General features: G+C 34.5%; 5 protein-coding genes across 5 annotated transcripts; all 5 read right to left on the reverse strand.

Moving 5' to 3' along the window:
- Positions 1–1,065: 1,065 nt before the first annotated feature.
- On the reverse strand, positions 1,066–3,535 carry LOC123915251. Its single transcript, XM_045966393.1, has 3 exons — positions 2,973–3,535; positions 1,658–2,884; positions 1,066–1,153 (listed from the first exon to the last, which is right to left on the reverse strand). The coding sequence occupies exons 1-3, from the start codon at positions 3,533–3,535 to the stop codon at positions 1,066–1,068; spliced, it is 1,878 nt and encodes a 625-aa protein (XP_045822349.1).
- A 2,251-nt stretch (positions 3,536–5,786) lies between these two features.
- On the reverse strand, positions 5,787–8,525 carry LOC123917175 (serine/threonine-protein phosphatase 7 long form homolog). The gene is made up of 2 exons (XM_045968834.1): positions 6,357–8,525; positions 5,787–6,051 (listed from the first exon to the last, which is right to left on the reverse strand). The coding sequence occupies exons 1-2, from the start codon at positions 8,270–8,272 to the stop codon at positions 6,039–6,041; spliced, it is 1,929 nt and encodes a 642-aa protein (XP_045824790.1). The 5' UTR covers positions 8,273–8,525; the 3' UTR covers positions 5,787–6,038.
- Positions 8,526–14,213: 5,688 nt separating this feature from the next.
- LOC123915252 lies at positions 14,214–16,807 on the reverse strand. Its single transcript, XM_045966394.1, has 3 exons — positions 14,891–16,807; positions 14,452–14,463; positions 14,214–14,333 (listed from the first exon to the last, which is right to left on the reverse strand). Exons 1-3 carry the CDS (start codon positions 16,805–16,807, stop codon positions 14,214–14,216), a joined length of 2,049 nt encoding a protein of 682 aa, XP_045822350.1.
- A 2,225-nt stretch (positions 16,808–19,032) lies between these two features.
- LOC123915253 (protein MAIN-LIKE 2-like) lies at positions 19,033–20,619 on the reverse strand. Its single transcript, XM_045966395.1, has one exon. It carries the CDS (start codon positions 20,617–20,619, stop codon positions 19,033–19,035), a length of 1,587 nt encoding a protein of 528 aa, XP_045822351.1.
- A 3,302-nt stretch (positions 20,620–23,921) lies between these two features.
- Positions 23,922–25,436, reverse strand: LOC123915254 (protein MAINTENANCE OF MERISTEMS-like). The gene has a single exon (XM_045966396.1). The coding sequence runs from the start codon at positions 25,434–25,436 to the stop codon at positions 23,922–23,924; it is 1,515 nt and encodes a 504-aa protein (XP_045822352.1).
- Between the last annotated feature and the right edge of the window lie 909 nt (positions 25,437–26,345).

The raw sequence follows: 26,345 nt of genomic DNA on the forward strand, positions 1-26,345 counted from the left end.
TATCATTTATTACTGTGTATTTTCGTATCTATTAATATTGGGAACTAAGTGCCTAATATATTTCAAGTTAAAATATTTAGTCCATTCAATATATTGTTTTTTAACTTTCAATCTTATATTTTGGAAATCGAAATCGAATAAATCATCACGACAACTTCATCTTCTTTCATAGTTCAAAATCAGTGTATTTTTCCCAACCTATAGAACGAACTGAAACCCGATTCATCTTCTTCCACCACCATTATAAAGCGACCATAAAAACAATCTTCTTCCCAACTCTGTAGAACGAACGCACCTTTCATATTTTCGTAGTCAATTTTTTCAATCTCAACTTTAGCTTTTAAATGTATATAGTTAACAACTAAGCAGAAGCATTCATAGACGATGTATTAGAATGTTTTTCGCTCCCACTATTGAAGTTGAAACCCTCCTTTCTATTGGGTCACGAGGAGGCAGTCGGAGGATCATCCACATCGAAAAAAATCAACAGCTTATATGTTACTAGTACTATTCACATTTATATATTAAAAAAATTATCAAAATAGATTAGATGAACAATGCATATAATCAAACTGCATTATTTATTTTAAAATAGAGGAAGTAATACACAACCAAAAACCACTAATACATGGTATTTCTACAATAATATTAATTAATTTTAATTTTCTCAGAGTTCACTCTAAACACACCAATCATATATGTCATTTCTCCTTGAATTAATCTCCACAATTTTGAATAACAAATAAATTAGTTGCAAAATTAACTAGTATTATCACCAATACAATAAATGTGACAAGTGAATACAATAAATACTTTGATGGCAATCCTTGGAGTTACATTGCAAGCCAAAAATTAAAATTCACTAGCAAATATCCACTATTCTATGTAGCTAGCTTGCTACATTTCATTAACTTTGTACCAATTAATAACTATGTTTCTTGTAATAATCAAGTTAAAGCACTATAAGCAGACCAGAGTTGGAGTAATATTAATATCCTAAAGTTCATGTTTCATTTGGTCCTTTTTTTTTTAACAGACTTGTCGAAAAGCTTAACTAGTGTATAATCATGTTTTCAAATGTGACCAAACCTCTACAACAAAAGCCCTTATTGCCTTGAAATCCGTTTCTGTCATGTTTCTTCTCAGTAACAACCTACAATGTAAAACAACACTTAGTTAGCATGTTAATCAAAACCTTCATCCAATCAGAAAAGTTCATCAGTTCATTATCTTCCCTCCATTCTGTCAAAGTCATAAAAGGACACAGCAATATCTTGTTACAGAGAAAATTGAAATAAGGATTGAAACAACCAATAAAACACTCCATAGGTTCTAATGTGCTAATGATACTTTCACAGATTTAAAAGTAATTGACATGAATTTAAAATCACTTTCACTGGCATCAATAGAGTTTACAGTAGAAAATGATAATGTTTTAGCTTTCCCAACAACTAGTAAAATATAATTCAGATATCCAACTTTAATATAAAATAACTTTAGTATCTCAGCAAACAAAAATCATTTTCTACACATAAAGTTCCTATAAGGCCATGTTTCATTTGGTCTTGTTTTGTAACATTCTTGTCACGCAGCTTAACTAAACATGCACTAAGGTTTTAGTTTGATGAGCTAATAATGTTTTCAATTGAGGCCTAACCATGCTTTCTTTAGTTCTCTATGCACTCTTTCGGGTCGGCTAACCCTTTCTTCAAGTTCTGCTACGATTACTTCACATAAATCGGTGTATCTTCCTTCTTGAGTCCCGGATTCGCAGATTATGTCACTTGACAGCCATACTTCTTTGCTCTCATTTCCATCCTCCAACACATGCTTACAATTCTCAACATATATCGAAGGAGTCAGAGTGTTCTGTTTTGGAGGTAAACTTGAAGAAGCACCAGCATCAATATTTTCACCAGCTTTCAAACAATCTTGAACATAATTTTCAGAGAGCCTAGTTTTCGAAAGTTTAGGAAGAAAATTAGAAGGAACATCATCACTAACTGTATTATTATAACCCTTGCTAGTTTTTGAACCATAACCACAAGATTTTCCAATAGTAACAGTGCAACCAACAAGTTTAGGAATAGGATGTGGAATCTTAGAATGCGGTCTACATTTTGATGAAGTTGTTGCACTTCTCTTCTGGGGAACAACGTTCTTAACGAAACCCTGAGGACGTAATACCGATTTTTCCCACCAATTCGCATAACGCGTGGTAACATCAGCCTCAAAAGATCTAGATGGAAAATATAAACTTTTATCAGAATCAGAGAAGGGTCTGCTGTAAGATTTCCAAGCAATGTCTTTAGTCGCATTGAATCTAGACACGTAACCTGGAAGATCTTGATCCAATCCAAATTGCATAGCAACTCTATGTGGTAAATATTGCTCTATAGATTCAAATCCAACTAGCTCAGAAACTCGCAGGCATATGACAAATGAGAGCATTTGTTCATCCATCAACTCTTTCTTAAATGGTACCACAATTTCATCATCTGGATAAAACACTCTACACTTATCAGCATATCGAACATACGGACGCCAAAGAAAATCATCCATAGCTGAATCTAATTCAAACCTCACATTTTCAATTTTCAAGGGTTTAACATTATGCCATTTGAACAATACATGGTCTCCATTTTTTATCGAGTTTGGCTGTGGTTGCAAATTTTTGAACCTCTCCCAAACCCAAACTTGAACTAAGTAAAAGGGTGATTGTAGATTAATATCCAACACCAAGTGAAATTTATCAGGACATTTTTTCAAATCAACAATGGTTTTCTTAAACATACTCAAATCCTTATATAAGCTAGCCAAAACAGCAGGTGCCAAAGCAATTGGGTTCCCTCTAGCAAGACAAACAGCAATAGGAAACAAAGAACTTTTGACCACATCGTATATATGAGGAAAAACAAAAATTGACAACCAAGTTGCAAGAAATGCTTCATGCTCAATTTCACTCCCTCTACCAATAAAAGTATCCATCCACATCGATGTCGAAGGTACTAACCTGTTTACAGTCCTCTCCTGTATAGCAATGATGAGCTTCTTCTCTACCTCTCATTTCCTCATTTTCAAGTGATGTGAAAACAGGATTACCAAAGGGAGGGTAACCCCCCAAAACCATGATATCCTCCAAAGTGATAGTTGCCTCACCAAATGGAAACACAAATGTATTTGTCTCACAACACCATTTCTCAACAACCCCATAAACCAAGTCTTGATTTTTAATTATGTGACTCTTAGTACTCATAATAGCTTCAAAGATTCCAGCTTTCTTCCACACTGATTCATACTTGGGTTTAAGTTGATCTACCCAAGTAACCCATTTGGTGTGTGGGTAGCGCCACCCGTTGAAATGGATCTTCAAAGACCGTTCTTTTGGTTCAAAAACAGAACAAGAAGATGATGTGTTGAGGTTAAAAGTTGGTTCTTCAATGGGGTTTGCAATGGGTTTAAGAAAATGGGCAGTTCTGAAAGTGGGTTTACTGTCACCAGCAGGAGAAGTCATGAAATCTTCCTTGACCTCCATGATAGTATTTTTGGATGATTGTTGATGAATCATGGTCATGGGTATGGAACTATTCATTATAAAGATTTAGTTTTTAATGAGATTTTTGTTTTATGGTTTTCAAAAATGGTTGCTTAGTACTTGGTCACAAGAAGTTGGGAGGGTAAAATCGGGAATGTAACATTGTACTGTCTAGATTGCAATGTAACATTGTGCTGTTTTTTACCACACTCCTATTACTGTGATTATATTGTAACAAATTTTTTGCAGGTAAAGGTAGGTGGTAGTGTAGCACCAAAATTGGCATAAAAGCATGCATTTTGCAGTTTCACAACTACACTTTTGCACATACAAATAAGGGAATGTGTGCAAAACCCAAATTATCCTTTTTGCTAAATGCAGTAATTTTCTCAAACAAAAGGACAAGTATTTTAAAGGGCCACTAGTCTAGTCCTAAATACAGACTATATTTGAAAGAAGGAAAAAAAAAATGTTTAACCTCATTTCTAAATTATTGGATATATATTAATTGTCTTTTTACATAGATTAGTCTAATTCTTAAAACCAATACATGATAATGATCTCCTCTCATGATATCCTCACCTTCCACCTTTGTTCTTACAAAATAGAGTGAAATCTTTCTAAGAAAATACGTCAAAGAGACGGTGAGTGAAATTTTTCTAACAACGTCACGCGTCGACGTTGGTTGTCACTACCCAATCTCAGATCATGATCGGCGCACAAGCTAATATTAACTCATCATATATCCAGCAAGTGCAAGCCTAATCACTAGCTATAGCCTATACACCTTTCTAAAATACTGAGCTATTGAAATTTAGAAGTGCTCAAACTTTCATGACATCCCAAAATGAAGATCATATCATCAAAAACTATTTATAAACTATATTATCCTTTGTACAACTCTTATTCTTACCATTGCATCATGCTAAAATCACAAACAATGAGTCAATGACCACCATTCAAGATAGAGAGACCTACCACGGGATAAACTTTTGGGTAGATAAGAAAATTTCCAAGAGTTTCATCCAATAACTTTTAAACTAAAACGATGTACTTTGAAAACTTATACCAAAAATAATATTTACAACATTGATGGGAACAATTTTTGATAAAATCTTTAACATGAACCGACTTTTAGTCACTCACGAAATTCTACACGCACATTTACAATTGAAACTAATAATAAGTTTGTCGTATCTCATATCCCTTATCTTTTCCCACTATCGTTCTCATATACCACCTTGTTTCTTCATTGTGGCGAACATAGTGTAGTCGATCCTGCGGGATCCCGGTGGGATCCCGATGGAGCATCCCGGCCCGTGCCTTGCCGCTACAGGTAGGGTGGGATGTACCGGTACATATCCACATAACATGTGTACCGAAAATGGTTCTAATAGAAAATGAATATTCAAATCCCTAAATCCCCTACATGTATTTCAACAATTACATTATTCAGCAAAAGGTTATTCTAGAGTTCTAATTAAACCAAAATCAAAACCTAATAAGAACTCACCTTTTTAGGGTTTGAAGGAATTGTAACTTGCATGCATCCTTTTCTTGAATCAAATCTCCTCTTGTTTCTATTTGATTCCATCTTCTCCATTTTAGTTCCCAATTAGAACCCTAATTTAATCTTGAGTCTCTTATTCTAAATCTTTTCCCCTCAATCTTCTTTGTTTTCTTGCTTCTAGTGAGATTACTTCTTTAATTAAGAAAATACTCACATGTGTTTTATATATATTTGTTGCCACTAATAATTCTGTTTCTTATTATGACATGAGTTAACATAGTCTTTTCTCAAGGTAAATGTGCTAACTATCATGGAATATGTTATTATGTCAACTAAAACTTAGTGATTCTCATATTTCAGCCTCCCATTAATGACTTAAAACTACAAGAGAAAATGAAACAACATACAAGGTAATTTCTCTTTCAACCCCGCAGTTCTCAAAGTCGATCTTCTAATTTGTTCGGATTTTAATATCCAGATTCCAAATGTTCAAAAAAACCCAACTTTTTACATGTCCGGATTTTAAAATCCGAACAAATCAGGGGGTTTTGAAAACTGCAGAGTTGGAAGAGAAACAACCAACATATAAACTGCAGATTCAATTAAATGAGAGAATCGTTGAATTAGAGTTAGAGATGATCAAAGACAGCTGAAAGTTGAATTGGATCAGAAAGTGAACATCAAGCAGCATATTTTAGGAGAGTACCAGTGACTTAAGACACAAATAAGGCACCAAAACTGTTGCAGCAAAATGAACATAAGAAATTAGGTAAAAGCAGAACTAAGCACCACAAACATTAATATGTAAAAGTTCATGTTTCATTTGTCATGTAGGTTAACTAGTATAATCATATTCATGTTTTCAACTGTGACCAAACCTTTCCATCTTTAGTTCTACTAAATTTACAAGGTTAGGCTGATGCAAAAGACTCCAAATCAAAACCTCCACAAGAAATTCTTTATTCCCTTGTAATCCATTTCTGTCAACTGGATTCAGTGCAACAACCTGCAAGGTAACACAACACTTACTTAGGATCGATGTAACTCACAACCTTAATAAATACATAATTTGATATGATGATAACTATAAAACACATATATAATTAAGATTTCAGCACATGCTTTGAATTTAAAATTACTTTCAACACCATTAATCTAGTTTTATATTGGACTTATCAAGTAAAAGCATAACAAAGTACCAACATTAATATCACAAAGCATAACAAAGTAAAAGCATAACAAAGCACCATTAATCTAGCAGGTATAAAAAATAAGAAATAAGTAAAATATGTAAATAGTTGTAGGCCTAACCTGGCCTTCTTCAGTTCTTTACGCATTCTCTCGAGTCGGCTAATTCTTTGTTCAAATTCCGCTATGCTTTCTTCAGATAAATAGCTGTAGTTTTCAGTTCGAATCTCAGATTGGCAGTCACTTGGAGGTAAGCTTGAAGGAGTATCAGCATCAATATTTCTTTCAGCATTCAGACCATCTTCAAGAGAGTTATCAGAGAGCATTAACCTAGAAGGAACATCAGCAACAATATCAACGCAGATTTTGTCATTTGAAAACCATGTTTCTATGTTCTCATCTCCATCATTAAACTGAACATCTTCCAAGACATGGTTACAGTCCTCAACAACAGAATTTTCAAAGGGCATAGTATTCCAAAATGTGGGGAAAAAAGCCGGAGGAACATCATCATCAACAATATTATCACCTTTTCTAGTTTTTGAACCATAATCACAAGGCTTTCCAAAAGTAACAGTGCCAACAAGTTTAGGGGGAGGAAAATCAGGTGGAATCTCAGCATTAGGAGGACTACATTTTGTTGAACTAGCACTTCTCTTCCATAACTTTGCATAACGTGTGGTTACATCAGCCTTAGAAAATCTAGATGGGAAATATAAACTTGTATCAGATAAGGGTCTGCAGTAATTTTTCCAAGCAATGGTTTTAGTGTTATTTAACCTAGGCACACAAACTGGAACATCTTGATCGATTCCGAATTGCATAGCAACTCTATGTGGAAGATATTGCTCTATACATTCAAATCCAACTAGCTCAGAAACTCTCAAGCATATAACAAATGAGAGAATTTTTTTATCCAAATCCTTCTTAAGTGCTAGCAAAATTTCATCATTTGGATAAAACATTCCATTATATCTAACATACGGACGCCAAATAAAATAATCGGTAGCCGAATCTAATGCCAACCTCACGTTTTTAATTTTCAAGGCCTTAACCATGTCCCACCTCAACAATAAAGGGTCTCCATTGTTGATCAACTTGGGTTGTGGTTGCAAATTTTTGAACCTCTCCCAAACCCAAACTTGAACCAAGTAAAAGGGTGATTGTACATTAACATCCAACACAAATGGAAATTTATCAGTACATTTTTTCAAATCAACAATTTGTTTCTTGAACAAACTCAAATCCTTATATAAGCTAGCCAAAACAGAAGGTCCTAGAGCAATAGTATTTCCTCTAGCAAGATGAATAGCAATAGGAAACAAACAACTTTTCACAAACATTTTTTTATGAGGAAAAACAAAAATTGACAACCATGTAGCAAGGAATGCTTCATGTTCAATTTCACTATCATTACAATCAATGAAATTATTCATCCATAACGATGTTCTAGGCGCACCTGATTTAGTCTTATAAAGCTGACTTCTGGCAAGTTTCAATTTCTTTTCAACCTCTTTCATTTCTTGATCTTTAAGTGGTTTAGAAATAGGAGAACCAAATAGAGAGTAACCCCCCAAAACCATAACATCTTCCAAAGTGATTGTTGCCTCACCAAATGGAAACACAAATGTATTTGTCTCAGAACACCATTTCTCAACAACCCCATAAACCAAGTCTTGATTTTTCATTATGTGGCTCTTAGTACTCATAATAGCTTCAAAGATTCCAGCTTTTTTCCACACTGATTCATACTTGAGCTTAAGTTGATCAACCCACATAACCCATTTGGGGTTTGGGTAGCACCACCCATTGAAATTGATTTTCAAAGATCCTTCCTTTGGTTCAAAAACAGGACAAGAAGAAGAAGAAGGGTTAAGGTTGTTAAAGTTATTGAGGTTAAGTTCATCATGAATGGAGTTTGCAATAGGTTTGAGAAAATGGGCAGTTCTAAAAGTTGGTTCTTTATGAGCAACTAGTGAAGTCATGGAATCTTCCCTTACCTCCATGATGGTACTTTTGAATGATTGTTGATAAATCATAATGGATATGTGAATAAATGATGAGGTTCAAGATTGAAGATTGAAACTTAACTAAGAAGGAGGAGCTATTTAGTATATGGACTATATAATATAGATTCATAAAATTAGAACTAAGTATAGTAAAGATGAACAAAAATTGAACTTCAAGCAGCTACTTATAGCTCACATTATAAGACAATATGATAGCAATAGTAAATAAATATGGACTATATAATATAGATTCATAAAATTAGAACTAAGTATGTAAAATACCTACATGGATATTCTTCCAAACAAACACAATAAACTAAGTAAAAGCATGAACTAAGTACCACCAACATTAATATCCTAATAGTTCATGTTTCAGTTGTCATGTAGCATATATAACTAGTATAGGCTTCAGTGCAACAACCTGCAAAGTAACACACTATATATATATATATATATATATATATATATATATATATATATATATATATATATATATATATATATATATATATATATATATATATATATATATATATATATATATATATGAATTTATATGCATATATTTGAGTTTTATAGATTTCGTATAATCTTACGATTGGTATTACAATTGCATGATTTACGATTTTACTTCCCCTTTGTGATTTTGCGTGAAATATCGATTTTAACTACCTTGCACAGAAAAACTTCAAAACAGTGTGTTGGATATGCCTTGAAATCTCAGTTACAAGAAGTCAGAAAAATCTTTGTTGAATCTTTTTGCATCTTTGATGTTTTGAAGATTTTTTGGGAAAAAAATATATTTTCTTGGAAGATACTTTGACTTGGATTTGTTTTATTTTAAAACAGATTTGTTACTAATTTTTTGGCATATTATTTTTCTATAAATAGGGAGTGCTTTATTCATAGAAAAAGAGAGAGAGAGAGAAAGAGAGCAACAATGTAGGGTTTTCAATTATGATTCGCCGCCGACACAAGGCTAGGGTTTTAGAGAGAAACAAGAGGGGTTGTCTCTTGGTATAACTCTAGGGTTGGGCAAAGGGGATTGATTACACCTTGGGAAACACTTATCAAATTGAGTCTCTTGGCCACGGGAAAAGATTCGGGTTTTGGGTAGAATTAGGATTAATTCTTGTAACCCAATTGGGAATTTCTTTGTAGCGTTACTCTTTGATATAGTGGAACGGAGGGGCTGCTCTCTCCCCCAGACTAGGTCATTATTGGACCGAACTGGGTAAACAAATTATCGTGTTCTTTCTTCTCCTTTATCTTGTTTATCTATTATTATTATTGCTTATTCCGCTTAATCATTGGTTGCCGTTCTATTGCTCCACACATCAAGTTCTTTTCATTGGTGTGATTTTAAGACGAATTCACAACAATTGGCGCCCACCGTGGGGCAATTGGAACAATTTGAAGTGAGCACCATGGGTTATAAGTCGGATATCGAGGGACTTTCCGAAAGCAATTTGGAATTGTGGAAAGTGAAGATGGAAGCAATTTTAATGTTCGGGGTGATGGGTAAAACATGGAGTGTTGTTATCCGGTGCCTCGAAGATAAAAAGTTAATGGAGATGGCGAAGATGGTCGGCCTGGAGAGGCGGTGGTAATAATACTCGACATCAGCCTGGAGAGGCGGTGCTAAGAATACTCGGGTTACTTCTGAAACAACAACTTTATTATTATGTAGAGGTGCTAGTGGAAGTTGAGAACCGGTGGAGTATTTGGGTCATGGACTTTTGATGCTCCTATCACATGTGTTCAAAGAATGAATACTTTGAGACTCTAGAGTTAGTTGAAGGTGGAGTTGTTCATCTTGAAAATGGGCAAGCTTGAAGTTTCAAGGTATGGGTTCAGTTTGTCTTACGAAGTTTGACAATCGTGAGTTTCTTTACATGATGTGAGGTATGTTTCTGAACTTAGATGCAAAGATAGTTGATCATGCATCTATTACTAGTGGTGATTCTCATAATGTGGTTGAGTTGTGGGACTTCGGGTGGACCTGTTAGTGACATGTGTTTAGTTGGACTAGTGAACAAGGTTTACTAGGTGTTGAACTGAACTGGAATTGTTGGAGACTAACAATAGCTTGAAGTATGTTTCAGAGGAGTTGGAGAGGTCTTGCGTGTTACAAGGTGGAGATCATGGTGGGTATACTTTGGTGGAAACTCAGTTTGAGGTGGAGTCTTCCAATAGCGGTAGACAGTCAACATTAGCTCTTAGCTATCTAATCGGAGATAGGGAGGAGAGTGGTATTGTTGAACCAAAGAGGATGACCATGGAGACCTTGTGGGTTATGTTTCAATTGTGGCTGAAGAAGTGCAAGACCTTGAGAGGATCTTCAGGGAGGCAATTGAAAGCAACAGATGATCAGACTTGGTAACTTGTGAGACTGCTGGAGGTAGTTGGATACAAGGAGAGTTTGATGTTGCAGCTTGTGGAACCGCCTAAAATTCCAAGGTTGGTTTGGAGCCAAGCAAAACTTCGAGAGTACGGAAGGCATTCCGGGGTCGAAGAGTGGTGAAGGCTTGTAGGGCTATCGCAAAATCCCATGGATAGTCAGAGGCAAGCGATTCTTCAGGAGGACGGAAAAGGCACAATCCGGGGGCTGAAGAGGGATGGTGGAGCTTGTTGAGCTATCTAAAATTCCGATGATAGTTGGGAGCAGGCGTTTCTTCAGGGAGGTACGGACTTGACCAGTTCGGAGTCTGAAGAGGGTGCGGTGAATCTTGTGGGGCTACCTAAAATCCTATGGTAGTGGGATGCAAGATCTTCATGAGAGCGGAAGGCATTCCGAGGATGAAGAGGGAGGTACGATCCGGTGATCTTGAATAGAGGTTCAAGATGGAGAGAGCAGCACGGTTTGTTGATATGGGATCACCATCGATTTAAAGGCAAGGTGGAGAATTGTTGGATATGCCTTGAAATCTCAGTTACAAGAAGTCAGAAAAATCTTTGTTGAATCTTTTTGCATCTTTGATGTTTTGAAGATTTTTTGGGAAAAATATATATTTTCTTGGAAGATACTTTGACTTGGATTTGTTTTATTTTAAAACAGATTTGTTACTAATTTTTTGGCATATTATTTTTCTATAAATAGGGAGTGCTTTATTCATAGAAAAAGAGAGAGAGAGAGAGAGAGAAAGAGAGCAACAATGTAGGGTTTTCAATTAGGATTCGCCGCCGACACAAGGCTAGGGTTTTAGAGAGAAACAAGAGGGGTTGTCTCTTGGTATAACTCTAGGGTTGGGCAAAGGGGATTGATTACACCTTGGGAAACACTTATCAAATTGAGTCTCTTGGCCACGGGAAGAGATTCGGGTTTTGGGTAGAATTAGGATTAATTCTTGTAACCCAATTGGGAATTTCTTTGTAGCGTTACTCTTTGATATAGTGGAACGGAGGGGCTGCTCTCTCCCCCAGACTAGGTCATTATTGGACCGAACTGGGTAAACAAATTATCGTGTTCTTTCTTCTCCTTTATCTTGTTTATCTATTATTATTATTGCTTATTCCGCTTAATCATTGGTTGCCGTTCTATTGCTCCACACATCAAGTTCTTTTCATTGGTGTGATTTTAAGACGAATTCACAACACAGTGAAAACTTAGTTTGATATGATGATAACTACTACATACAAGTAGGATCCAATGTCAGTTTCACATATTTAACACTTGTGAATATATTCAGCACATAATGTTTCAAAGCCACCATTAATAGTAATCGACGTGAATATATAAAATAATTTTCAAAGCCACCATTAATACAATTCAGCACATAATGTTTGGCTAAGATGATAAAAGAAATCAGTAAAATATATGTAAACAATTAGTAAAATTTATGTTCTATGAACCAATAATGTTTTCAACTTAGGCCTAACCTTGCCATCTTTAGTTCTCTATGCACTCTCTCGATTCGGCTAATTCTTTGTTCAAGTTCCACTACGATGACTTCACATAAATCGCTATAGCTTTCTTCTTTAGTCCCAGATTCGCAGATTTCATCCTTTGACAGCTGTGCTTCTTGGTTCTCATTTGCATCATCTTTAAACTCAACATCTTCCAAGACTTGCCTACAATCCTCACCATTCAGACCATCTTCAACAGAATTATCAGATAGCATAAAACCAGAAGGAACATTATCATTAATATTATCACCCTTGCTAGGTTTTGAACCATTGTCGAGTATTCTGTTACTTGACATCCTAGTTTCCATGCTCTCATCTGCATCTTTAAACTGAACATCTTCCAAGACATGGTTACAATCCTCAACAACAGATATCAAAGGAGTTAGAGTGTTTTGTTTTGGAGGCGAACTTGAAGGAGCAACAGAATGAATAAAACCAGAATTTTCAGAGGGCATAGGAATATAGAACCAGAGGGAACATCATCATCAACAGTATTATCACTGTTCCACCACTTTGATGAACTAGCACTTCTTTTCCACCACTTTTCATAGCGCACAGTGACATTAAAATGGATATTTGAAAACCCTTCCTTTGGTTGAAAAACAGAACAAGAAGAAGATGATGGGTTGAGGTTAAAAGGTGGTTCTTCAATGGGGTTTGCAATAGGTTTAAGAAAATGGGCAGTTCTGAAAGTTGGTTGAGTGTGACCAGCAGGAGAAATCATGAAATCTTCCCTGACCTCCATGATAGTATCTTCAGATGATTGTTGATGAATCATCATGATGGATTTGAAAGTATTTATAAAAAATTTTGAGTCTTTGATGAGAATGTTATAGATAAGATGAGATTGAATCTTGAAACTTAACCTACAAGGAGGTGCTTTTTTTTATTATTGATGAATCATCATGATGGGTTGTGGAGGTGAGTTTGACCATTAATTTATGGTGCTTTTTGTATTTTATTTAGCCTAGTTGTTATTTTGCAGAGTAATTTTGTTTTTCATGTTTGTTTAAGTTTAGTACCACATAAAAAGTTCAATTTATTTCAAAAGTGTGTTACAATATTGTGAGAAGCTTTTCATTTCATACTTTAGAGACTACATCTTTTGTTTTTAGTACAAAAATCTATACTTTTCACCATGGTTTTAAATTGCGGTTGCGGATGCGATAACAGTTGTGGTTGTTGCGATTGCGGATGCGGTCATACACGTGAATAAAAATCACACTACAATTGTGGTGCGATGCGGTTTCGGAGCCTACCGCATCAGCAATATTGCAACCACAATTGCCGATGAAGACCGCAATTTAAAACCTTGCTTTTCACAACATTTGCACAGTTATTGTCTTTTTCTTCCTATAACCATTTCATTTCATACTTCAGAGACTACATCCCTCTCTTTCCCTATACTTTTCAATTTTTAACAGTGCAAATATAATTAGATAAAAAAATTGTTATAGGTACATAAAAATTTGGTTCTGCAAATATATATATATATATATGGTAATTATGCCCTTGAAAACAAACTAACTATAAGCCCTTCTAAATTGGATGATGTTACCATGATGGTTTCAACTTTTCATATCAGATGAAATGCAGCCACAATGATGGTAGCAGCTGTTTCCCTAATTTTCTCTAGGATAAATCTCAATCGTTATAGCTGGAAAATTTCGATACGAGAAAAGTTGTTGGAATTGTTTCAAAGGTAGAAATTTGCAAAATAAACTATTCATAAGAAGCAGAGAGTAGCAATACCAAATAAATATATGGACTATACATAGATTCATAAAATTAGAAGCCAACTTAATCATGGAACTAGTAAATACTACAGATAACATGGCAATGTCAATGCTTTGGGAGTTACCTTGTATGTCAAGAATGAAAGTTCACAAATTCATAACTAATTCATAACTATGTTTCTGTGTAATGAAATAAAAGCAGAACAAAGTTGGTAACATTAATATCCTAAAAGTTCATGTTTCATTTGGTTTTCATCTTTTTAACATACTTGTCATATAGATTAACTAGTTGTATAATGATGTTTTCAAGTGTGACCAAACCTTACTATCTATAATTCTACTAAATTGACAAGATTAAGGTGGTATAAAAGACTCAAAAGCAAAATCTCTGCAAGAAATTCCATGTTCTCTTGAAATCCATTTCTATCAAGTGGCTTCAAAGCATCAACCTGCAATGTAACACAGCACTTAGTTAGGGTGTTAATAAAAACCTTAATCAAAAACCATAATCCAATCAGAAAAATTCATCTTACATGTTTTGATGCCAAAGACCCCCCATTTCATTACCTTCCATTCAATCTGTCAAGCAACAAAAGGACACAGCAAAGATTCAACATTGTGAATTATATAATTCGTCATGACGATAACAATTAAACACAAATATCTTGTTACAAAAAAAAAAATTGCAATGAGGTTTGCAAAAACCAGTAAAACTTCATATAAGTTATAATGTGCTAATCACTAATAAAATCACTTTCAATGGCAATACTAGAGTTTACAATTGAAAATCAAAATGAAAATGGTAATGTGTTGGTTTTCCCAAGTCCCAACTGGAACAATATAATTCAGGACATAATTTTATTTTATTTGATATAAATTCAGATATCCAAATTTATTATAAACTAACTTTCATATCCAAATTTAAGCAGTAAGGTTTTTAGTTTGATGAGCTAATAATGTTTTCAACTGAGGCCTAACCTTGTCATCTTTGGTCCTCTATGAAGACTCTCAAGTCGGCTAACTCTTTCTTCAAGTTCTGCTGTGATTCCTTCACATAAATCAATATAGCTTTCTTCTTGAGTCCCGGATTCGCAGCTTCTGTCATTTGACAGTCTGCTTCTTTGCTCTCATTTACTTCTTTAAACTCAACATCTTCCAACTCATGCTTACAATTCTCAGAAGACATCAAAGGAGTCAGAATGTTCTGTTTTGGTGGTAAACTTGAAGGAGCATCAGCATCAATATTTTCACCAACTTTCAAACCATCTGGAACAGAACTTTCGGAGGGTATAGTTTTCAGAAGTTTAGGAACAAAATTAGAAGAAACGTCATCACTAACAATATTATCTCCCTTGCTAGTTTTTGAATCATCACCACAAGATTTTCCATAAGTAACAGCAGTGCAACTAACAAGTTTAGGAAGAGGAAACTCAAGTGGAACCTTAGAATGAGGTCTACATTCTGATGAACTTGTTCCACTTCTCTTCTGTGGAACAACATTCTTAGCAAAACCCTGAGGAGGTGATACCAATTTCTTCCACCAATTTGCATAACGCAAGGTAACATCAGCCACAAAAAATCTAGATGGAAAATATAAACTTTTATCAGAATCGGATAAGGGTCTGCTGTAATTTTTCCAAGCAATGGCTTTAGTCGCATTGGATCTAGACACATAACCAGGAACATCTTGATCCAATCCAAATTGCATAGCAACTCTATGTGGTAGATATTGCTCTATAGATTCAAACCCAACTAGCTCAGAAACTCTCAAGCATATAACAAATGAACGCATTTGTTCATCCATCAAATCTTCCTTTAATGGTACCAAAATTTCTTCATTAGGATAAAACATTCTACACTTATCAGCATATCGAACATAAGGACGCCAAATAAAATCATCCACAGCTGAATCTAATTCCATCCTTACATTCTTAATATTCAACGGCTTAACCTCCTGCCACCTCAACAATACATGGTCTCCATTGTTGATCAAATTGGGTTGTGGTTGCAAATTTTTGAACCTCTCCCAAACCCAAACTTGAACCAAGTAAAAGGGTGATTGTAGATTAACATCCAATACCAAGGGAAATTTATCAGGAAATTTTTTAAAATTAACAATTTGTTTCTTGAACAAACTCAAATCTTTATATAAGCTAGCCAACACAGCAGGTGCCAAAGCAATAGGATTCCCTCTAGCAAGAAGAATAGCAATAGGAAACAAACAACTTTTCACCACATGGTATTTATGAGGAAAAACAAAAATTGACAACCAAGTAGCAAGAAATGCTTCATGTTCAATGTCACTCCCTCTACCAATGAAAATATCCATCCACATTGATGTTGAAGGTGTCTGACAGTTTGTAGTCCTCTCCTGTCTTGCAATGATGAGCTTTTGCTCCACCTCTTTCATTTTCTGATCTTCAAGTGATGTGAAAACAGGATGACCAAAGAGAGAGTAACCTCCCAAAACCAAAACATCCTCCAAAGTGATTGTTGCTTCACCAAATGGAAACACAAATGTATTTGTCTCAGAACACCATTTCTCAACAACCCCATAAACCAAGTCTTGATTTTTCATTATGTGGCTCTTAGTACTCATTATAGGTTCAAAGATTCCAGCTTTCTTCCACACTGATTCATACTTGGGCTTAAGTTGATCAACCCACCTATCCCATTTGGTTTGTGGGTAACGCCACCCATTGAAACGGATTTTGAAAGACCCTTTCTTTGGTTCAAAACCAGAAGAAGATGATGATGGGTTAAAGTTAAAGTGATTGTAGTTAAGTTCATGAATGGAGTTTGCAATAGGTTTGAGAAAATGGGCAGTTCTGAATGTTGTTTCACTGTCACCAGTAGGTGAAAGCATGTCAGTTTCCTTGATTTCCATGATGGTATCTTCTTCCAATGGTTGTTGATGATTCATTGGTATGAGAGTATTCATAAAAAAAGGTTTAGTTTTTAATGAGAATGTGATAGATGAAACTGTAGATTGAAACTAACAACAAGGAACCATTTATGTTTTTGCTTTACAAAAAATGGCTGTATGGTACTGAAAGTTAACATTGTGTTGTTTTGACCATTGTAATGTAAGGCAGGTATAGTACATGGCAGTTTGAAAACCAAAATTGTCCTTTGTAGAATAAGTTAAAATAAATGGACCAACAAACACATTATAGGCATAATATGCATAATATGGAATGAAGCATGAGTTTTGGGTTCTAATTTATGCATAATAAGTTAAAATAAATGGACCAACAAACACATTATATGCATATTATTCCGCGGATTAAAGAATCACAAAGGGGTAACGGGATTAAAGGTAATGGGGACCCGCGGATTAAAGAATCACAAACGGGTAACATGATTAAAGGTAACAAGACCCGCGGATTAAAGAATCACAAACGGGTAACGGGATTAAAGGTAACGGGGACCCGCGGATTAAAGAATCACAAACGGGTAACAAAATAAAAAGAAATAATTTCAATGACTGCTAGGGTTTATATGAAAAAAAGGTTAAGTAAGGCATATATGAACAAAAAGGTAAGTAAAACGAAGAATAATCGAGAGTGAAATCTCGGGGAAAATTGCAGCGGAATTATGTTTCAAGGTGGATACCATGGCTCTGATACCATGTTGAAATTCGGGGAGTTTAGGTGAAATAATAGGAGAAAATAATAAGGAACAATAAAATATTATTGATAATGGAGTCAATAACCCTAATTACAATATTTACATTATTTACATTAACAAATAGTATGATACTACCTTGGTATTTATAACCAAGTGAATAAATTTAAATCTAAACTAAATCACTTTATTATAGGGCTAAGAATAAACAAACCAAATAATATTATAATATTATAATAAACAAACCAAATCGAGATATTTTCTCAACAAATAATATTATTATATTTTCTATTCTAACATTTTGTCTAATCAACAAGTATAACACAATAAATTAAGTAAAGGAAAAATGTTAAATAGTGTCCCTGGGGCACTAGTTAAGGAACCCAAATATAGTAAAAGTACCACGAAACTTGTGTTGTCAATCTCTTAAAAGTTTTGAAAATCATCTTTTCAATGCAAAATTTTACTTTTTTGTTTCCTTAACTAGTGCCCCAGGGGCACTAGTTAGCATGCCCCAGGGGCACTAGTTAGCATGACCCGTAAGTAAAAGCAGAAAAAAGTAGCAGGGAGCTGGGTGCTACTGGTCTAAGGCATTATTTGGATTTAGATGTTGAGTAGATCGCGTTAAGGTGTATTATGAAAGGCATTTTATTGTACTATTAGCAGAATATCGCAAAGAATAATGCTAACAACACACTCTTTAACAAACACACTCCAACACACTCTCTTTTATTGGTTGAAATTCACATGGGTCCCATAAAAAAATGTGGACCCATATAACTTTTATGGGACCCATATAATTTTTAACCAATAGAAGAGAGCGTGTTAGAGTGTGTTTGTTATTGGAGTGTGTTGCTAGCACTCCTCTATTGCAAATTATGCAGAATTTACTTATCTACCTTTCAAATTGTTCTGTTTTGCTGATTTTTCATAGACAGTGATTATACAACAAAATCAATATATATTCATTTGACTTCAATATTGAATCAACTTTAGACCCTTCACATTTATTTACCTACTTCTAATGTATTGCTACCAATGAAAGCTATTATATAACACAGGTTGTTCAAGAACAAAAAAAGGTACTATTACAGAACAACATATATACGTAGTGAGTTAGCAATCAATTTCTTCAGGTTTCATCCCTTTATCTTAAACAGACTATATATTGGAGTTGTATTCTGATTTTTTTTTTCCTTTCCTGCACTTCCTCGTATTCTTTATCACATTTACCAAGTGTTCTCAGTTCTCACCATACTTATTCTATATATCTGTGTAAAAGCATGGAGAAATATATGGTAGTCATGCCAATAGTATACTACAAAAAAGATAAATAACTCATGCATAGCAGATAAGAAAAACATATATCATAACTCATCTAAACTAGTCTTACTTTCTCTTTCAATTCTTATCAACAGAATAGAGGGTAGACTATCACTGTCATGAGTTTGATACAGAGAGTTTATAAACTAAATATAGTTTTAAAAAGATGATAGTGGTGGTTGTTGATTACTTAGAACACTAAGGAGCTGCTCGACTCTTCTCCCTCAAAGCCATTAACCGTAAGATTTCATCCTGTTGTTTTGCCAAACGTGTGAGTACCTCTTGATTCTTCAAGTATTTATCTTTCAAGAAAACCAGAACATCATCATCCGTATCTTCAACTGGTCTTTTAGCTTTTGCATGAGCAGCATTATCAGAGTGAAACTGGAGATCGTGCTGCACAACAAATCCTTTGTTGGACAAAGAGACTTTGCTTCTTAAAGCATACCTTCTGTTTTCACCTTGAGTCTCAGATAACTTCACCCTTGCTTCTTTGCTCCCATTTACATCAATATTTTCATCAGATATCAAACAATTACGAACAGAATTTTCATTAGGAACATCAGCATGCAAATCATCAACCTTCCTAGTTTTACTTTTGGAACCACCATCATTTCCACGTTTGTTTGATTTTCCTGCACAGGGTCTATGTTTCTTTGAACTTACTTTTCTCTTCGTCCCCACAATTTTCATAACAAAATTGGTGCGATCCAATACTGATTCCTTCCACCACTTTGCATGACGTGCGGTAACATCTCCCTCAAACAATCTCGATGGAAAATACAATTTTTTATCAGATATGGGCCTGCAGTAGTTTTCCCAAGCAATGGATTTAGTCTCGTTAAACCTAGGCACATAACTTGGAACATCTTGATCCATTCCAAATTGCATAGCAACTCTATGCGGTAGATAATGTTCAATAGAGTCAAATCCAACAAGTTCGGAAACTCTCAAGCATGTAACAAATGACAGCATTTTTTTATCCAAATGATTCATAAATGATACTAAAATTTCATCATTTGGATAAAACAGTCCACACTTATCAGCATATCTAACATATGGACGCCAAAGAAAATCATCCATAGCCGAATCTAATGCCAACCTAACATTGTCTACTTTCCAGTCGTCAACCTTATGCCACTTAAGCATTAAAGGCTCTCCATGTTCTATCAACATGGGTTGTGGTTGTAAATTTTTGAACCTCTCCCACACCCAAATTTGAACCAAGTAAAAGGGTGATCGAAGAGTAACATCCATGGGAAATCCTTCACCACCAACAGGATATTTTGACAAACCAACTGATGTTTTCTTAAACAAACATAAATCCTTATATATGCTAGCCAAAATAGCTGGTGCCAAAGCAATAGGATTTCCTCTAGCTAGATGAATAGCAATAGGAAACAAAGAACTATTCACCACATAACTTTTATAAGGAAAAACAAAAATTGATAACCAAGTAGCAACAAATGCTTCATGTTCAAGTTCATTACCTTTATCAATGAAAACATCCATCCATATTGTTGTTCTAGCCTTAGCTTGTTTACTCTTATAAAGTTGTTGTCTTGCAAGGATCAATTCCTTTTCCACCTCCTTCATTTCTTGGTCTTCAAGTGGTGCGAAAACAGGATGGCCAAGAATAGGGTAACCCCCTAAAACCATAACATCCTCCAAAGTGATTGTTGCCTCACCAAAGGGAAACACAAATGTATTTGTCTCACAACACCATTTCTCAACGACCCCAAATAGCAAGTTTTGATCTTTCTTTATGCGGCACTTAGTGGTCATTATAGCTTCAAAGATTCCAACTAGTTTCCACATTGATTCATACTTTGGTTTAAGTTGATCAACCTATCTAACCCATTTATCTTGAAGTGGGTAACGCCACCCATTGGAGTGGATTTTCAAAGGCCATTCCTTTGATTCTGCTGCTGATGAAAATGGGTTAAACTCAAAAGCTGGTTCTTCAATGGAGTTTGCAATTGGTTTGAGAAAATGAGCAGTTCTTAGAGTCTCTTCACTATCACCAGCAGGTGAAAGCATGAAATCTTCCCTAACTTCTATGATGGAATCTTCTGATGGTTTTTTCTTCATAATAATGGGTTTGACACTATTCTTCAAAAAGCCCAAATCTTTACTAAGAAACTTTGATGGGAAAAGAAATTTTGAAAAATAAACTAACAAGGATGAGCCATTTTAAAATTTTGAAGTGAAAATGGTAGCTTCACGCAAACGTTCAGAGGTGAAAATTAAATTTTGATTATAGGGGTAGCAGTAGCAGTAGCAGTAGCAGTAGCAGTAGCAGTGTTGGGCAACTTTACTAACTCCATTATCCAGTAGTAAAAAGAATGTCTTGGATGAGTTGGATCCTAGAGCTAGAGTAATGGGTTTGAGTCGAATATTCCCTATCTTGAATCCTGGCATCATTGGTTATGTTTGGATTGGTGGTACAAAATGGAATGGAGCGGAATGGAACGTAATGGAATGGAGCGGAACGAAGCAGAATGGAGTATAGATATCATTCCATTGTTTGGATATATTTTATAAGGAGAATGTTAACATGTGCCCTTAAGGGCACATGTTAAGAAGATAAATGTGGAAAGAATTTATTGAACTTGTGATGTATTCAATTCTCTAAACATTAAATTCTTTGTATCATTAAATCATATATTTCTATTATTAGGTAGTTTAACATGTGCCCTTAAGGCACAAGTTAACATCACCCATTTTATAAATATTCATTCCATTGCATACACCCCCACAAGGGGAAAGAAAATTAGAAGATTGGATGGTATGGGATGGAATGAGTTCCATTGTGTTACATTCCACTTCATTCATTTTTTGCAAATTCAAACAATGGAATTTAGTTAGTTACCACTCAATTCCATTTCATTCCATCCTCTACCACAAATCCAAACATAGCCTAAAGAGACAAAACCTACAAATATGATGAGATTGAGGTGCTCGGAATACCCATGTATTCGAGTCTACAACGTTAATGACGCTAAGGTCATTGATTGAATATGCACCGGATTGAATATAATCAGTGAATCTAAACCGAACAGACACCATACCAAGACGACCACAAACAAAACGGTCTAGATTTTAAGAGCAAAATTTTAATTTTTAATATTTTTAATAAAATTTGAGTTGAAAATTTAGACCAATCGTAATCAAACGGTTCATATATAATCAAATGTAGCGCAATCACATCTCTCCGACTATGCACAATCTGAATCCTTGTATCGAATTTCTAAGATCAAGATTCTCTCCGGTGAGATCTCATGCAAATCTTTACCATTAAATATTCAATTGACTTTTTATTTTTTTTGTCAAGTAATTCAGTGTTAGAAATTTCACCCTTAAAGTGGATAACTAAGATGACTAGAGTTGGAACCTCAACTCCCAGCATATTTAATACAATGTCCTACCAACTGAGCTAAGATCACGAAATAATATTCAATTGACTTTAACTCAACATATTAAAAGGTTGAGATTTAACTGCACAATAATCTAACTAAAGAGAATCTTTTCCAAATTTTTCAAACCACCCAAAAGAATGTCATATTTGCAATTTGGGTTTGTAACTACTAACAAATACTTCATCGATCTTATTTATAAGTAAAATTCTCTTGTTTCACATTTATTAAGAAATTTTTTATTTTTACTAAATTACCTCTAACAATACATTAAATTTGTATTGGAACTGTACTGTCATGTCATGTCAAAAACTATAACAATTAATGAGTGTATTTTTGAAATAATAACATTAAATAAAGTTAATTTTGATAAAAAAAAAAATTGTCAAGTAATGTGATTGCTAGAATTCCACCTTTTAAAGGTGAATAATGATAGTACCGAAATTCGAACCTCGATTTCTGCAATAATTTGCAATGTCCCTACTAATTGAATTATGCTCATCGAGACTGATTTTGATAACTTTTATTTATACTTGAGGTTAACATTTTTTGTTGACTTTTATTTATAAAGAAGGGTGAAGGAGTACAAATTTTACACCGGAAAAGAAAAAGACTGACAAATTGCAAAGTGGAAAAATAATTTATGTTTTTGTTTGAGTCGATAACTAAATTTGCATTTTCAATCCGTCAAAAAAAAAATATGCACTTTCAATGATAAAATATACTAGTGGTTTGCCCATTTTTATTAAATGAACTTGATGCATAAGATTGGACATGTTATTTCCTCATGTTTTTCTTCACGTGGATCTGCTTTTGACCATTAACTAAAATAAGCATAATTTCATGCTTTTTGCGACTTCACAAAAGTATTCATGCATGGACAAAAAATGGTAAATGTGTACAAAACCCAAATTTTCCTTTTTTTTTTCTAAATGTAGGATCTAGGTTGTTACAGTCTAGTCTAGATGTGTTTGGTAAGTTCAATAAGTTACTATAGTTTATTGGACTAGCTTATAAACTTGTTCAAAAAAAATAAATATGTTTGGTAAAAAGCTTTTCTCACTAGCTTATATAGCTTTATTGTAAGGAAAATTTATGTGAGGATAAATAATTTACTATCTTTTCTCAATTAATCTATGAATTCTAATGAGTTTTTCTCTTTATCAAGCTCTAACCTTATTTTTATTATGAGATGAATATTCATTTCTTTGATCATGTGATTACTAATACAAACTTGTGTCGATTATTTTGTTATGAAGCACGGACACCAAATACGACACGGACATTGACATATCGACGCCAATAATAATTTGAGAAAATGATATGATTTAGTGTAATCATAAGTGTCGGTGTCTGACACCGACGCGTGTCTGACACCGGGAATACTTCTGAGGGGTGTCCATAGTTATTTTGATTTAATGATGTTGGCAATTGTTGAAATATCAATGTTCAATTGCAGAATCACAGTGCAGAAATTAGTTAGTCCCTGTTGCTTATGTTGCAACTTGCAAGTTATTGGGGCAGATTCCAACTAAACTAACTAGCTAGATACTTGAAGTTGGTTAACTTAAGTTGTAATTAGCTAGACAATTAATTACAAATCACTTAGAAGATGATTTCCTACCAGGATCTTTCAAGTTGTTATGTTTTGTTCATTTCATATGTTTGTGACTACACTTTGGGAGGAAATCCAAGTGGAACATCAACATCATTACCACTTATGTTAGCTTGTCTATGTTTACTTGAACTTTCACTTCTCCTCCGCTTCGCAATGTTCTTAACCAAATTTTCATGACCCAATACCGATTGCTTCCACCACTTCGCGTAACGCGTGGTAACATCTGCCTTAAATAATTTTGCAGGAAAATACAAATTTTTATTAGATATGGGCCTGAAGTAGTTTTTACAAACAACGGATTCAGTCTCATTGAACTTAGGCACGTAACTTGGAACATCTTGATCCATTCCAAATTGCATAGCAACTCTATGCGGCAAATACTGTTCAATAGCGTCAAATCCAACAAGTTCGGAAACTCTCAAGCATGTAACAAATGACAGCATTTTTTTATCCAAATGATTCATAAATGATACTAAAATTTCATCATTTGGATAAAACAGTCCACACTTATCAGCATATCTAACATATGGACGCCAAAGAAAATCATCAATAGCTGAGTCTAATGCCAATCTTACATTGTCCATTTTCAAGTCCTTAACCTTATGCCACCTGAACAAAAAAGGGACTCCTTGGCTGATCAACATGGTTTGTGGTTGTGGTTGCAAATTTTTGAACCTCTCCCACACCCAAACTTGAACCAAATAAAAGGGTGATTGAATACTAATTACTAAAGGAAAACTATCAGCACCAACAGGATATTTTGACAAATCAACAATTGTTTTCTTAAAAAAACTTAAATCCTTATATAAGCTAGCTAAAACAGCTGGTGCAAAAGCAATAGGATTTCCTCTAGCAAGATGAACAGCAATAGGAAACAAACAACTTTTCACAAACATTCTTTTAGGAGGAAAAACAAAAACTGACAACCAAGTAGCAAGGAATGCTTCATGTTCAATTTCACTACCTTTACCAATGAAAATATCCATCCATAATGATGTTGTAGGCCAACCTGTTTTAGAAAGCTCATTTCTTGCAAGGATCAATTTCTTTTCCACCTCTCTCATTTCTTTGTCTTCAAGTGGTGTTAAAACCGAATCACCAAGAACAGGGTAACCCCCCAAAACCATAACATCCTCCAAAGTGATTGTTGCCTCACCAAAGGGAAATACAAAGGTATTTGTCTCACAACACCATTTCTCAACAACCCCAAGTAGCAAGTTTTCATTTTTCAAAATTTTGCACTTGGTGCTCATTATAGCTTCAAAGATTCCAACTTTTTTCCACATATTTTCATATCTGAGCTTAAGTTGATCAACCCAACTAACCCATTTCTGTTGTGGGTGGCACCACCCATTGAAATGGATTGACAAAGACCATTTCTTTGGGTCAAAAACAGAAGATGATAATGAAAATGGGTTAACCTCAAAAGCTGGTTCTTCAATGGTATTTGCAATAGGTTTGAGAAAATGAGCTGTTCTTAGAGTTAGTTTACTGTCACCAGCTGGTGAAAGCATGAAGTCTTCCCTCACCTCCATCATGGTATCATCCAATGGTTGTTCCTTTGTCATGGTTGGACACTACTCTTTAAAAAGCTCAAGTCTTTACTAAGAAAAACTTCAATGGGAAAAAGAAACTGAACAGAATAAGAATGTGATAGTTGGGATTGAAGCTATTCTTCCCTTAACTAATAGCATGTATTGGGAACTTTCAATTCACAATAGCATTGTTGCAGATGAAGGACCAAACACAAAAAGAATGAGAAATGTGTGTGTAGAAAACTAAAAATACCTTTTTGATGAAAGTAACTAATTTCTCACACCAAACAAACAAGGAATCATTTGAAGTATGTGAAGGGGATAGCTGCTTGTCGTTTCTTGGTATGCTTGTAGCCTTGTACTTCATTTCTTCTATATCTTTGACCAATCCTGTACTTTATTTCTATTGAGTTTTTAATTATGTTTTGTTATAAAAAATTCAGAATACCTTGTAACATATGCCTCATTTTTCTTTCCTTAAGTTAGAATAGAATTACAACATTTTTACTTATGTGCCTTTAATTAGTTTTGCTTGATATCATATAATCAAAAATCAGCAATATGAAGACAGAAACTAAGGATTTAGATCCTTACATAACTCACTATGTCTACAGACTCAAATATTATGTTCAACATTTTCCACTTACATAACTCATTACTCCTAACCTTGACTAAGACTCATATATTATGACCACTTGTTACAGTTTAGATCCTCTATTTTTACAATTAGTGTAAAGTCAAGACTTAAGAATGAAGTATAATTAAGGTCATTCAGTAGGGTGGAAAGAATTAAGTTACAAAATCTCTCTTCCGAGAACTCACTGAGATAGTAATTCTCACTGAGATAGCCTCTCACCTAAACTGGTGAGTCCCTAGAGCTTAACTCACCTAAACTTTTTCAGTGAAATGCTATAAGCACAAAGTTAAAAACTTGTTTTTAAT

Source organism: Trifolium pratense, linkage group LG3 (genome assembly GCF_020283565.1).
Source record: "Trifolium pratense cultivar HEN17-A07 linkage group LG3, ARS_RC_1.1, whole genome shotgun sequence".
Lineage (NCBI taxonomy): Eukaryota > Viridiplantae > Streptophyta > Magnoliopsida > Fabales > Fabaceae > Trifolium > Trifolium pratense.

Coding starts and splice junctions, on each gene's coding strand:
- LOC123915251 (XM_045966393.1), bottom strand. CDS start 3,535: ATGGAGGTCAAGGAAGATTTCATGACTTCTCCTGCTGGTGACAGTAAA. Junction 2,885..2,972: donor GTGGATGGATACTTTTATTG/GTAGAGGGAGTG, acceptor TGTGGTCAAAAG/TTCTTTGTTTCCTATTGCTG. Junction 1,154..1,657: donor AGAGAACTAAAGAAAGCATG/GTTAGGCCTCAA, acceptor TTTACATTGTAG/GTTGTTACTGAGAAGAAACA.
- LOC123917175 (XM_045968834.1), bottom strand. CDS start 8,272: ATGATTTATCAACAATCATTCAAAAGTACCATCATGGAGGTAAGGGAA.
- LOC123915252 (XM_045966394.1), bottom strand. CDS start 16,807: ATGAATCATCAACAACCATTGGAAGAAGATACCATCATGGAAATCAAG.
- LOC123915253 (XM_045966395.1), bottom strand. CDS start 20,619: ATGACCACTAAGTGCCGCATAAAGAAAGATCAAAACTTGCTATTTGGG.
- LOC123915254 (XM_045966396.1), bottom strand. CDS start 25,436: ATGACAAAGGAACAACCATTGGATGATACCATGATGGAGGTGAGGGAA.